This window comes from Cygnus olor, chromosome 16 (assembly GCF_009769625.2).
Source record: "Cygnus olor isolate bCygOlo1 chromosome 16, bCygOlo1.pri.v2, whole genome shotgun sequence".
Classification (NCBI taxonomy): Eukaryota; Metazoa; Chordata; class Aves; order Anseriformes; family Anatidae; genus Cygnus; species Cygnus olor.
Window position 1 is genome coordinate 63,275 of NC_049184.1, and position 12,719 is coordinate 75,993.

Consider the following 12,719-nt stretch of genomic DNA (forward strand, 5'->3'; position numbering starts at 1 on the left):
GCGCGATTTGCCAGCTGCCCTGGCCACACGTACGACTTACAGGCCCTTCCTGTACTGTAAAACATACCGTTTGTCCACGGCTTCAGGAGGTCTTTGTCTGCTCCCATGGTGAGCGGCTGAGAGTGGAGGCTCCTCCGAGGAAAATACTTGGGGTGCACCTAGGGGCCTCTGCTCCACAGTCGATCCCACAGCCAAGCAGAGTGTCTCCTGGCTGGCTCACCAAACTGACTTGCGGAAAATGGACTCCACAGTCAGTAAGATTGTAAAGTAGGTATGTTTATTCAGCGTTGGGCAGCATGGGGGGTAGTCCCACCAAAATCATAGGCACGTGATGCGGCAACTTGCCATGGTTATATGCAGTAAAGAGTTACATATGCCTCAAGTTTCACAATGCACCTATACATATGCATAACCCATCCCTGCTTCATGTTAAAATTAGTTCAAGAAGTCATTTCCATAAGCTCCTCCCATCTGCACTTGCGCAGTGTCTCCTGGTGGTGGTCGCCAGGGGTCATGGGGATGAAGGTTGGTGACTCTTCCTTGTCACCGCTAGTTGACCTCTTGTCTTTGCGCAGACTCAGTTGTTCCTTGGCTCTTGTCCATCCACAGGACCAGTTTCTGCCAGTTTCTTAAGATAGGCTCACTCTCTTATCAAGAGACTGACGTTGGTAAGGGGCCCAGGGCTTCTTACTTTAATTAATTTGCACAATGCACCATAGTTAGCAAAGACACTGAGTAGCATCCACTAGTTTAAAAGTGTCAGCGCTGTATCTCTATTTGATAAGATTCTCCCAACTCCCTCTCTCACTTGCTTTCCCACATCTTTATACAGCCTCAATAAATACAACTTTGTTAGCAGCAACACATCCCAGTTATGTTTTTCTATGCCTGGTAAATGTACACAATAGGAAGTGCCTTTTTTGTACAGTCGGGGCAGTCTGAAGTTGTTTGCCTTGTGCTCTGGATATGATCGCTTAAAAGCATACTGACAAATTGTGTTAACCCAAACCTCGGTAGTGCTTTGGGAGAGTTTGTTAGTACAGCTGTGAAGCTATTTTCACTATTTCAGGATTTTTTTTTTTTTTTTGGAGTGGAGCAAAGCCGCCGTTCAGTGTTGCTACACCCACACAACTTGGTCGTGGCGTTGGGTCACTTCCCAGCTCCGTGACCCTCTGAGGGTCGCTGGTGCCGGCTCCAGGCCGGCGCAGGGGGCAGGGGTCGCACCGAGGGGCCCTGCGGCGGGAGGAGCTGCGCGCCGCTTCCCGCCCGGCCTGCAGAAGGGCCGGCCTTCTGCTACGCCACTCCCCCCGCCGTGTTGTTTTCGTTTTTTGTTGTTTTTTCCCCAAAGTATGGCGGTGGCGGGGGGGGGGGGGGCGCCTTCCTTAGGCCACTTCCCCGCCCTGCGGTGCCGTCACCGCCGCAACGGCCCCGGGGCCGCGCACGCGCGTGGCCCGGCCCTGCCGCCGGGGAAGTGCCGCGGATTGGCCGAGCGGCGCGCGCACGCGCGCGGGGCCGTGACTGGCGACGGGGCGGCAGCGGCGGCGGCGGCTCGCGATGGTGGGTGAGGCCGCGGGGGTGCGCGCTTAAGCCGGGCCGCGGCTGGGGGCTGGGGGAGCCTGGGGAGCGGCCCGGGGCTTGGGCCGGGCCGGGCCGGGGCCGAGGGCTCAGTGTCGCGCGGTCCCGAGGCTGGGGCGGCGGGGGAAGGTGAATCGGCCCGCGTGAAGGCCGCCGGCTTCTTCGGTCCCGTGTCCCGCAGAACCCGGGGCGTGTTTTTTTGCTGTAGCGGGACCGGAGGCTGTTTCCCAGTGAAACGTGCGGCCGGGTAGCTGGCGTGTGTAACACCCCACGGCGTGCCTGGGAAGTCTTTGGAGGAACAGGTACTGACCTGAGTGGTGGATGGAAAGAAAACTGGCGTGGGCTGTTGAGGCGCCTTTGTTAGGTGGGAGTGGAAGCTGGGGGCTCCTGGGCAGAGCCGGGGGGCGAAGGCTGCCGCCGTACGGGCAGCTGAGCGTTTGTACGAGCTGGGTGCTTGCAGGAAGGGGTTTTATTCTCCTTCCCCCCGGCGCATCTCTGCCTTCCCGTGTACAGCCTCTTGTAGTTTTTCGGCCCTTTATTAAGGTGAAGTTTTTGTTTGGTTTACAAGTTCAATATTTCCTTTTTATTTTTTTTATTTTTTTCCTGGGTAGTGCCTCTGTTGCTGTGGTGAGTGGAGCTGGCGCGCAGCGGTGCTAGGTGAGCCCCGAGGCTCCCGTGTGTCGGGCAGCAGGAGCATTTGGTCAGCATCGAGCTGCCAGAGCAGTTCACCCCTCAGTGAAATAGGTTATTTGCTGGTTGTTAGAAGAATTTCAACATGGGTACGGTTCTGTCGGGATGCTTGTTTGCATCCAGATAGGCACGTTAAGGCCTGATGAAGTATTTGATTAATTAGGACTTGGAATTCAGCTAGGAAGAAATCAGGAAACTATTTCAAACTGAGCAGCGTGCTGCTATATATTGCTCAACATTTGTGCGCAATGTAGGTTTTTTTCCTCTTTCATTGTCTTCCACTTGGAAACAGTTTGGCATTCAAAAATTACCAAGGGCTTTGGCAGATTGATTAAACTCAAATGTTTCTCTCAAGTATGTGACAAAAAAAACTTCTTTGTGAAGACAAATTCCAGTAGTACCATCGTTGTAGCAGGGGGTTGTGTTACTCTTAACTACCTATGCTAACAAACCCTGCAGAGAGTTTGCCAACAGCTCCGAAGCAGAAGCTGTCTTGTGATAGGGTAAGTCACCTCTGGTTTGACGGAGGGTGGAGGTGGAGAGAGGGTTCCTTGCAGTGCCTAACAAATGTGGCATCTTGGCCAAGTGTCCTGTGTGGGTCTCACCTTTCCCCTGAGCTTAGATGAGCTCCCCTTTTCTTCTGATCTGAATTGCTTCTTGCAGGATCTGAAAGATGCTGCATGCCTCTGTTTCCTTTAGTGGGAATCAGATATAATAAATGCCTTTTGAAGGGGATTCACCCAGCTGTGAAATGCTCCAGTGGTCAGATCTTAGGGCTGTGCTGGAGAGCCCACAGGCAGGTTTGGATTGATGGCTTGTGGCAGTGAAAGATGTGCAGAAGGGGCTGAAAGCTCTCCTGAAGTTGATGGTGATTTTTGTAGAGAAGGCGATGGAACTAATGCCTTGCCCTTCATTTTTTTTTTGTTTATTAAGTTGGTTTTCCAAAGCAGTAAATCGGTGGTTTTAATCTTGTAGCTATACCAGCACGAATCATAATTACAAATGCATAGCATGGTTCTTTTTCCTTTCACTTTTCTGATTTTTAATTGCTCTTAGCATTCATATGGTAGAAGGGAAGGTAGTCTTTTACTTAGGATATGTATTTTTCTGATTTGTTCATACATTCCACGTGTGTTTTCATACATGGTTTTTGCTTGGCACCTAAACTGTCGCAGACTGACTGAGCCGACTTCCAGCTGCGAGCCTACAGTAAGGAACTGATGCCTGAGGTTGTGGGAGGGTTGAGGAGGAGGAGGGAGAGAAAGATTAGAAGGGAGTCCAAGTTTATAAACACACGATCATAATCACAAATGAGTGAAGGCAGATGGAAAGCAACTGAAAAGGTCATGCAGAAAAGGTAGTACCAAAGCACACCTTGCTTTATAAAGAGGTGTAGGTAGTGTCTGTTTGAATTATCTTCGCGCAGTTTTACTTTCAGACTCGTTATTACAAAGCATTAGTTGAAGCCAAAGATAAGCTGTGATCTTTTGATTTGTGCTTTGTTTTTGCAGGCTGAGGTGGAAGAAACACTGAAGCGAATTCAGAGCCAAAAAGGAGTGCAAGGAATCATCGTTGTTAATTCTGAAGGTATTGTGTCAGTGCTTCCTGAGGTTGTAACTTACTCTGAGCGTGTAGTTTAAGGACCGCTGGTTGTACTACTTGCAGTTAAAGTCTCTCCTTAGCAAACACTTTACTGTAGTCAAAGTAGATAGATAATTGGCTACAAGAGAAAATGAATTTCCTTTTCTGGTTTTCTGCAAGCTCACTTTATTATTTTAGGAAATCAACGAAGCTGAAATCACAAAAGCTTGTACGTGCCATGCCAGCGTTTGGAACTGGTCTGTCAGAGCCTCACCTTTTTGAGATGCTTTTATGGGTAGCACTGCAAGTTCTCATGACATCTGAAATGTTGCTGCTGTCCATGTCCAGAATGCCTTGGCAGACATGAGGAGCACAGCTGCTGTCTCCTGCTGATGGCCTCATGGGACTCATAAGCCAGTTGCCTCTCTTTGGAGCTACTGAAGCGTCCAACGCAGCAGACTTGTTTAGAGCACTCCAAATATACTGTGGGCAGCCCAGCTTGTTAAAATTGTGTGATTTTCAATTTAAAATGAATGTTTCTTAGAAGTAATCCTTAGAAAAAATGACAAGTAGCAGCTATATGTGAATATACCGAAGATTGGATCAGTGCATACTTAGCCCTTGGTTATGCAGTTTGTGTTCCTGCTTGCTGCTTTTTCATGATTGTTAATAATGGTTTGTGCTCTCCAGGCTGAAGTATGCTTCCTTGAACGTACACCTGCTGCAGTTCTTCTGCCATGATAGTATTTGGTAGTAGGCTATTGCATCAACCTTTTGATATGTGAGCTGAATTTTGGCTGGCTTTTTATGAGGAAATGCATCTGATGGGTGGCAGCAGTATAAAGGAGGGAAGGCTCTGGCCAAACAGCGTGCATTGTGTCTGCATTCTTGGCTGGTGCACAGGAGTTGAACCTTGCAGGACTACATGAGCTGTTACGGCTGTGCCTAAAAGCTTCAGCTTTGTATCTGTGGGATGCAGCTACTGACGGCCTCTAGACTCAACACCGATCCCAGCCTAGCTTACATGACTGTTGTTTAGCTGTGATATTCAGGAATCTGTCTGAAAAGATGAGCTGTCCCCCATCAGGAAGCAAACCTGAAATGTTGATATTTCCACTCTCCCCCTAAAATACTTGGGTCTGTTTTTATTTATTTCTAATTTTACACCTCAGGTGAATAACTGAAAAAGCAAAAGTAAATCACTGATACGACTAGAGGTAAACCGTACTTTTCATCTGCAGCCGTGGTTACAGAATGTAGCCTCTGCACATCTTATTTCTATTCACATTCTTCTTTTAAGCCTTAAAAAGAACGCTCTTAATCCCGTTCCCTTGTTACAGCTATAACACTTGCATAGGTTCAATGGCCACAACAATTGGACATGGTGATACCCAAAGGAGAGGTAGTTCTGGAGTTTTGTTACTGACCCTTGCTGTCCCTGTGGTGGCTTCTTTCAGGTATTCCTATCAAAAGTACTATGGACAACTCCACAACGATCCAATATGCGGGCCTAATGCACAGTTTCATCATGAAGGCAAGGAGCACTGTGCGAGACATTGATCCCCAAAATGACCTCACATTCCTGCGGATCCGCTCCAAGAAAAATGAAATCATGGTTGCACCAGGTAAGAGGGAGTGGGGTGAACTCAGGCATCAGAGAATCCAGCAGAATGCTTTTCTTGTGAGATTTGCCATAGCTGGGTGTTGCTTGTTTTGTGGTGTAGAGACTGAGCCTGAGAAATGAGTTCTGCATGCTGCTGTTCTTTATAATGTATAGTCTATTCTGTTCCAAAGAGTTTGTCATTGTTTACTTTCTTCAGTTGAAGACTCTTGTCATTGACCTTAAGTTTGCTGTTTAATATTTTGATGTGGGAAATCAGTTTTCATTTCATTTTCATAACAGTAGAAAGGATTAAATAGCATTTGGGGGCATGCAAAAGAGCTTGCAGCTTCTCATGCTTTGTGTTCTTCAATATGAAACCACGAGAACCAGAAAGGAATATGTTTTGAGAGCAATTTCAGTTCAGCAGTTGACTAAGCGATAAAACAAACCAGCGTAATAGATATTCTGATCAAGAATTCTGAATTAGAATTGTTCAGCTGGAAGGAACCTACAAAGATCTTTGAGTCCAACTGCCTGACTTCTTTAGGGCTATCCAAAAGCTAAAGCAAGTTATCGAGGGCATTATCCAAATGCGTCTTGAACACTGACAGGCACCGGGCATCAACCACCTTGCTAGAAAGCCTCTTCCAACCTTTGGCCACCCTCACAGTCCAGAATATTTTCCCGATGCCCGGTCTGACCCTCCCCTGGCACAGCTTTGTGCCCTTCCCGCACATCCTGCCATCGGTCCCCAGGGGGCAGAGACCGGCACCTCCTCGGGAAGCCGCAGAGAGCAGCGAGGTCAGAGAGCAGCGAGGTCGCCTCTTGGCCTCCTTTCCTCCACACTGGACCACCCAGGTGCCCTCAGCCTCTCCTCACAGGACAGGCCTTCCAGCCCCTTTTCCAGCTTTGTTGCCCTCCTCTGGAGGCTTTCAAGGACCTTAACATCTTTTTCATACTGTGGGGCCCAGAGCTGCACACAGTATTCCAGGCGAGGCCCCACCAGCGGAAAACAGAGGGACAATTGCCTCATTTGACCAGCTGGCTGGGCTGTGTTTAATGCACCCCAAAATGCGTTTTTTTCCTCCCCCTTGGCTGCCAGGGCTCGCTGCTGGCTCGTGCTGAGCTGCTGTCCCCAGCACCCCCAGGCCCCATCCAGCTGAGCTGCTCTCCAGCCACGCGTCTCCCAGGCTGTGCCCGTGTCCAGCACTGCTCCGTCCCAGGGGCAGCACCCGGCCTTTCCCTTTGTTGACTGCCCAGTGCTCCCATCTCTCCAGATCCCCCTGCGAGGCCTCTGCAGGGAGTCAGCAGCACCTCCCAGTTCAGTGCCATCGGCAGACTTGCTGAGGACCGTCCCACTCCTGCTGGCAGATCGCTGATAAAGATGTTGAACAGGCCTGGCCCTAGAAACGAGCCCTGGGGAACACCAGTTACGCTGACGGGCTGTTGCTTCCTGGGTCTTCTCTCGTGCCCTTGTAGATGTGTATGATGTTGGCTACTTTCCAGTCAGCAGGGATCTCCTCAGGTTCCCACAGCCTTTGGTAAATTGTTGGAAGGGGTCCAGCTATGATGTCCACTAATTCCTTCAGCATTGTGGGGTGAATCCTGTCAAGCCCCATGGACTCGAGTACTGAAACTGTAAGGGACCAGTTGTATCAGCTGGTAAGTCTAAGATGTATCATTACTATCAAAGACAGAAGCAAAAAAGGCATTAGATGCCTCTGCCTTTTCCATCATTCTTATTAGTTAGGTGACCATCATCATCAAGTATTAGTACAATGTTTTCCTTAGACTCCTCTTGCTGTTGATGTTCTTAAAAAAAGCCTTTTTTGTTGTCTCGCTCTGCGCTGTCCAGCATCAACTCAGGTTGAGCTTTGGCTTTTCTCATTTTTCTCCCTGTGGTTGTGAACTGCAGCTTTGTCATCTCCCTGTGAAGCCCAACTATGCTCCCAGTGATCACGTATTTTCTTTTTCTGCCCAACTTCCAAGAGGAGTTCCCTGTTCAGCCAAGTCTTCTGCCCCCCTTACTTGACTTGTGACACAATGGGATTGTGTGCTCCTGGGCTTCTAAAAGGTGGTTCTTAAAAAGTGACCAGCTCTTATGGACCCCTAAACCCACTGAAGCACATTCCTGGGGATGTTACTAACTAGCTCCTGGAGGAACTTCAGGTCTGCTCTCTTAAAGTCCAGGGTGGCAACTCTGCCGACCTTTTACTTCATTACAGCAAAAATTTTGGATTCACCTAATTCATGAACACTATGGCAAAGACAGCCCACATACTGTCACAGTTCCCATAAGGCCTTCCCTGTTGTCCTTTCCCACTTGGCTCACACAGTACTTGTGGCAGGAAGTTATCTTTAACATGCTTTAGGAATGTCCCAGACTTGCTTGTTGCAGCAGTAATTCCCGGTTTGTGTGGGAAGTTAAAGTCTCCCATAAGGACAAGGTCAATCGCAAGATTTCCCCCTATTGCCTATAGGGCTCATCCATGCCTGGATGGGCAGTCAGTAGTAGAACCCCCTGATGACATCTGCTTTGCCATTCATCCCCTTAATCCTCAACCAGAGGTTCTCTGCCGCGTTATCCCCAGCAGCAAGGGCTGGCTCTCACCTCTCCTGTATGTATGGTGCAACACCCCTGCCATGCCTGTCGCTCCCAAACAGCCGAGCACACCCCATCCCAGCACGCTGGCTGTGGGACGCATCCTGCCTCTTTGGCTTAGAAGAGGGAAGGTAGCGTGGGACAGGTGTACTCCTGAGCTGTGGAGTATAGCCGCCTTCTCTTCAGGAGGTGCCCTCAGTATTTCATCAGATTATGAAATGGGAAGCAATGAAACGAATGTGGCTCATTAATATGGCAAGAATGCAGCTTTGTTCCTTTCATACTGCATCTGCTCTGTCGTGGGATTGTGCTGATGGGGGGGCACCGAAGAGGACTGCAGCTCCAGCAGGCTGCTCCGTGGGGACTGGAGAAGGCAGAGCTTGAGAATGAGAGGCTGTGGGGTTTATGCTGGTGCAGCTTCCAATATGCAGCTTTCTATATGGAAGAAGAGAAGAGGAATAACCATTGCTCCAGAACAAATACATCTATAGCTGCTTCAGCCTAGCAGTCTGCCTGTGAGATATGGGAAATCATTGTATTGCACCACCTAATTTAGCTAAATTATTTTATTTGCCAGTTACGATTATTTCTTAGGCACACGTTAAGTTACATTGAAACGGCTTGTGAGCATGAAGTTTCCGAAGTTGAGACTTCTCCTTGCTAAGAGTTGAAATGAGTGCTCTGACATGTCAAACCTGTTCTGCTTATTGAGAATAAATGTCAGGACTCAGTAGTTCCAACAGCATATCGGTGGGATGTGTAAAAATGCTCAAAGTTACTTTTGCTAAATGCAGGAATGTTTTTCTTTGGCTGTGAACAAATATCAACAATGAAAGAATATTCTTTTTCTTTTCCGTTCCAGATAAGGACTACTTCCTGATTGTCATCCAGAATCCTACTGAATGATTACACTAACTTGGTCTGTTTTTTCCCCCCTTTGCCCAACTTTTTTTTAATTTAATGGTAAAGAGTAGAGCATTAGTGTTAACTTGGCTGTGCCACTTCAGTAATATCTGGAAAAGCAAAAGCAAATGTTTCCGTTGTTTACAAACAGAAAAAAGTGGCTTCTTTTGTTATCACAAGTCATTTTGAGAAGGAGTTGGTGAATTAGAATCAGGTGACTTAAGCAGTAAAAAATGCAACAGATTCTTTTAATAGTTAAGAAGATAATATTAAAAAAAAAATCTAATAATGTTCTAAAAATTATTCTTTGTACATTTCCATGTTCCTGTCACAACTATTTGAGTTAAACTTTTACACTATTACTTTTGAATTACTGTAAATATGAAACCTGCCTATCCTCTTCTTCTCTCTGTTGGTTTTGCAAGTTACTTTGGAAAAGTAACTGGTCGTATTAAATTAAAAAGTGTCATCAGTGATTTGTTTGTCTTTTTTCCCTTTTCCTGTAAGGATTTTAATTGTCATGATTGACTGAGATTTTTCTTCAAAAAGTAGAACCTTCCTAGGACTATTTTTACCAATCTGTTGCTTTCTCTGAGCAGTGATTTATTTTAAGTACATAGCCCATGTACTTATAATCGCCTGATATGTTGGAGCATTTTCCTGTCACTTCCTTTTTTGTCTCAGAACAGAGATGTGCTGTGACTGAGTGAGGCCATTAACGCTGCCTGTGGGAGCTCTTGGGCTATCACATTTCAGTAGCTGATTCAATCTGGTATCTCGCTTTTGTAATTTTTTTGTTAATGGCTGTTAAGGACAAAAATGCTCATCTGGTTCCTCCAAAATAATAAAGGGGTTATTTTTTGTAGCCTTGAAAAAGTCTTGTATTTGCACGCAGAGCTCAAGGATTTGTGCAAAATGTGTACATTGAAGATGTATGCCACGTGTGACAGACGCAACCCCACCTTGTACTGAAATTGTCTTAGTGATGTGCAGAACATCATAGCCCAGATTAAAAAATCATGCATATTGTATTGTGCTGCTTTTTCTTTTTCCTGTGTCCTCGAGTAGCTCATTACCGGGAACTGCTTCAGCAGGGAGCAGTGCCCAGACAGCCCCCTCATTCCTGAGGCTCCTTCATCCCATGGGAGCAGGAGGGGCTTTCAGCGAGCTCTTCTGCCTGCTTGGGCAGCAGCCTCCCCGCACACGTGGCCGCAACCAGAAGTGATGGGATGGGAGGTTTTGTCAGCGTGAAAAGTAATTTCTCCTAAGGTGTACCTGAGCAAAGAGGGACAGCCTACACGTGTGAAACATGCTGTACAATTAGGGAGAGAACCTTAACTGAGTAACTGCAGTTTTTTTAGGGAATGCTATTTCTTGAGCTGGTGAGGGATCACTCCTGACTGATGTATCTGTGTTAGCAAAAGTGTGTATCCTGGGTTTACCCCTGCTTTCTGAAAATTGTGAACAGTACTTGGGAATGTGTGATAACTGTCCAATTCTACACAAAGGAACAAACTTGGAATTTGTGGCTGATCTCAGCAGGTTGGGGAATATTCCAGGCGATTGGCTGCAATGTGGTTTTGGAGACTAGTAAAAATGTTGGTGTTGACTTGGATGTTTTTCTGGATTTCAGAGCACAAAGTGTGGGGTGTGTATGTGGTGACTCAAACAGCTAAGGTAACCTGAGTGTTCTGCATTTTTCTGTGTGTTTTCAGACTTGGCCATTAATTTATAAGCTGCTTCTATTTTTTTTAAGTTAGTGTTTATGACCATGATGTCCAGAAATGCTTTTTGGAAGAGAACCACGTTTTTAACTTATAATTATGTAAAGTGGTCAGTCCTGCAGCACCTGGTTGTGGGCACTTGTCAGTATTTTGGGCATCTCAGCTGTCATCATGGTGATTCAGTGTCGGCTGTTGCTCTGTTCATGAACTGTTTCTCCCATCAGCAGATGTCTGACCACACTAAATTGGTGTAGCCCTGCAATCACATTTTATGCCAAGAAGTGACTAATGTAAATAACCATCTCCTAGTCCTAGAAATCTGACAGATAACTCACATAGCACATATTTACTGGCACTTCTATTACTGAATCATGGTTTGAGCCATATCATCAAATCGGTGAATAGGGTCTGAAATCACACTCTGCATTTGGAGTAGTTCCTGATATACAGCAGCTTGTGTAAAGCATGTTACCTGCTATGATTTAATTGAATGTTGTCTCCAAAAAATGATCTCCACCAACCTGAAATCTTGGGATAATAATTGAATAGTGAAGCAATGCAGAAGAATAATGTGACTTCAGTTGTCTCCTTTATCTTCTGTTGTTCATAGCCAGAGAAATGTTTCCCTGGAGGTAGTGACCTGCTGATGTGCTTTGACTTCCCCTAGCAGGTGGCAATGTTGCTCTTTTCAAAATGGGAGAATTTCTGCAGTGTCCTGCATTCTTTTGGACGCTTCCTTAAGGGTAACTATCCTCCTAATGGTTCCATATCACATCTGAGTTAAGGATAGTGTTGGGTTTTTGCCCCCCCCCCCTTTTTTTTTTTAACAATCTGTAATAAATAACCCTATTACAAAACAAAGATGCACACTTTCTGCGTTGCATTGAGATGATAAACTTCCAGTGAAATTACAGAGTTCCTGCCATATGCTGATTTTTTTTTCCTCTCCAAGGACTGGTAGCAATCTGACTAAAATATACTCAGGGACTTGAGTAAAAAGTCTTGAAGCTCGTTTTGGACTCTCTGGAGGTGTGTCATATCCAACTGGTGAGGGCAGGGCCTTGCTAGTGCCACCTAGCATTCCAAGTTCATTCATTCTATTTCATTTTTTTAAATGAGAGGTTGTGGATCAAGCCGAACAGCAACTACCCCCATTTAGATAGCTATTATGGAGAAAAAGTGTCTTACTTGGATCAGGAGCATCAAAGACAAAACGGTCTAGCTGGAAGCAGTTCCTCTGCATGCAAGTTAGAGGTGGACTTCGCTATTCCTAAGTCACCTTAATGAGGTCAGAGAAGGAGATTGTGTGATGTTTTGCTTGTCCTGTATTTGCTAAGTCTGGGCTTAGTCATTCTCACGGTAAAAGTACTGACAACAGCAAATTGAGGAAGAACAGAAGAATAAGCAGTTCTAGTCTTTTTTTCCTAGCCAGAAGTGGTGATTCAGAGGAGGGCTTGAATAACTTTTGTGCTCTGTGCTTTTGAGGTGCTTTGTGTTACGGTTGGAGACTGGCCTAATTTGCTGTCTTTGAGAAGTGAGTTTTCATGGGTCCCTATCTGAAGGCAGAGGAAGCACCTGTTGCGAAGACAGAAGAAAAAAAAAACAACTAATGCATAAACAAGTCAATGAAAAGAAGTTTGGGAAGCTTGAGGTATGGCTCTGGGCTGTGAAGAGCAGCACTTGAGGCCTCTAGTAGAGGAATGGAGGCGGTAACACTTTAGGACCACAAAAGCTAGACTTGCAGAAATTAATCTTCTGTGGATCTTCAGACAAGTTGTGTGCAAGATTTTTCAGAAAAGCTGAGGCTGGAGGCAATAAAAACCCTCCTTCAACCATGTCCCATTTATGTAAGTGCAATAACGTGCTGAGAAGCTCCAGAGCTTCCGTGCATCGGTGTCTTCTCCCACTCAAGGTGTACAAATAATGTTTTGTGGAATTATGGCCCCAGTCCTGTAACCTGGTCTGCATGGATAAAATCAGAGATAGAATCACTAAAACAAAGTGTTCCTCGTGCCTTCAAGAAGGGGTTAGCACTTTATAA

The 12,719-nt window shown here is 46.3% G+C and overlaps 1 protein-coding gene across 2 annotated transcripts; it reads left to right on the plus strand.

Annotated features, from left to right (window-relative positions):
- Positions 1 to 1,421: 1,421 nt before the first annotated feature.
- DYNLRB1 (dynein light chain roadblock-type 1) lies at positions 1,422 to 9,430 on the plus strand. 2 transcript variants are annotated; one of them, XM_040575529.1, is made up of 4 exons: positions 1,422 to 1,557; positions 3,777 to 3,852; positions 5,304 to 5,471; positions 8,914 to 9,430. In XM_040575529.1, exons 1-4 carry the CDS (start codon positions 1,555 to 1,557, stop codon positions 8,955 to 8,957), a joined length of 291 nt encoding a protein of 96 aa, XP_040431463.1. In that variant the 5' UTR covers positions 1,422 to 1,554; the 3' UTR covers positions 8,958 to 9,430. The 2 variants fall into 2 exon arrangements, with proteins under 2 accessions (XP_040431463.1, XP_040431462.1); XM_040575528.1 differs by lacking the exon at positions 1,422 to 1,557 and adding an exon at positions 2,691 to 2,768.
- The last annotated feature ends 3,289 nt before the right edge of the window (positions 9,431 to 12,719 follow it).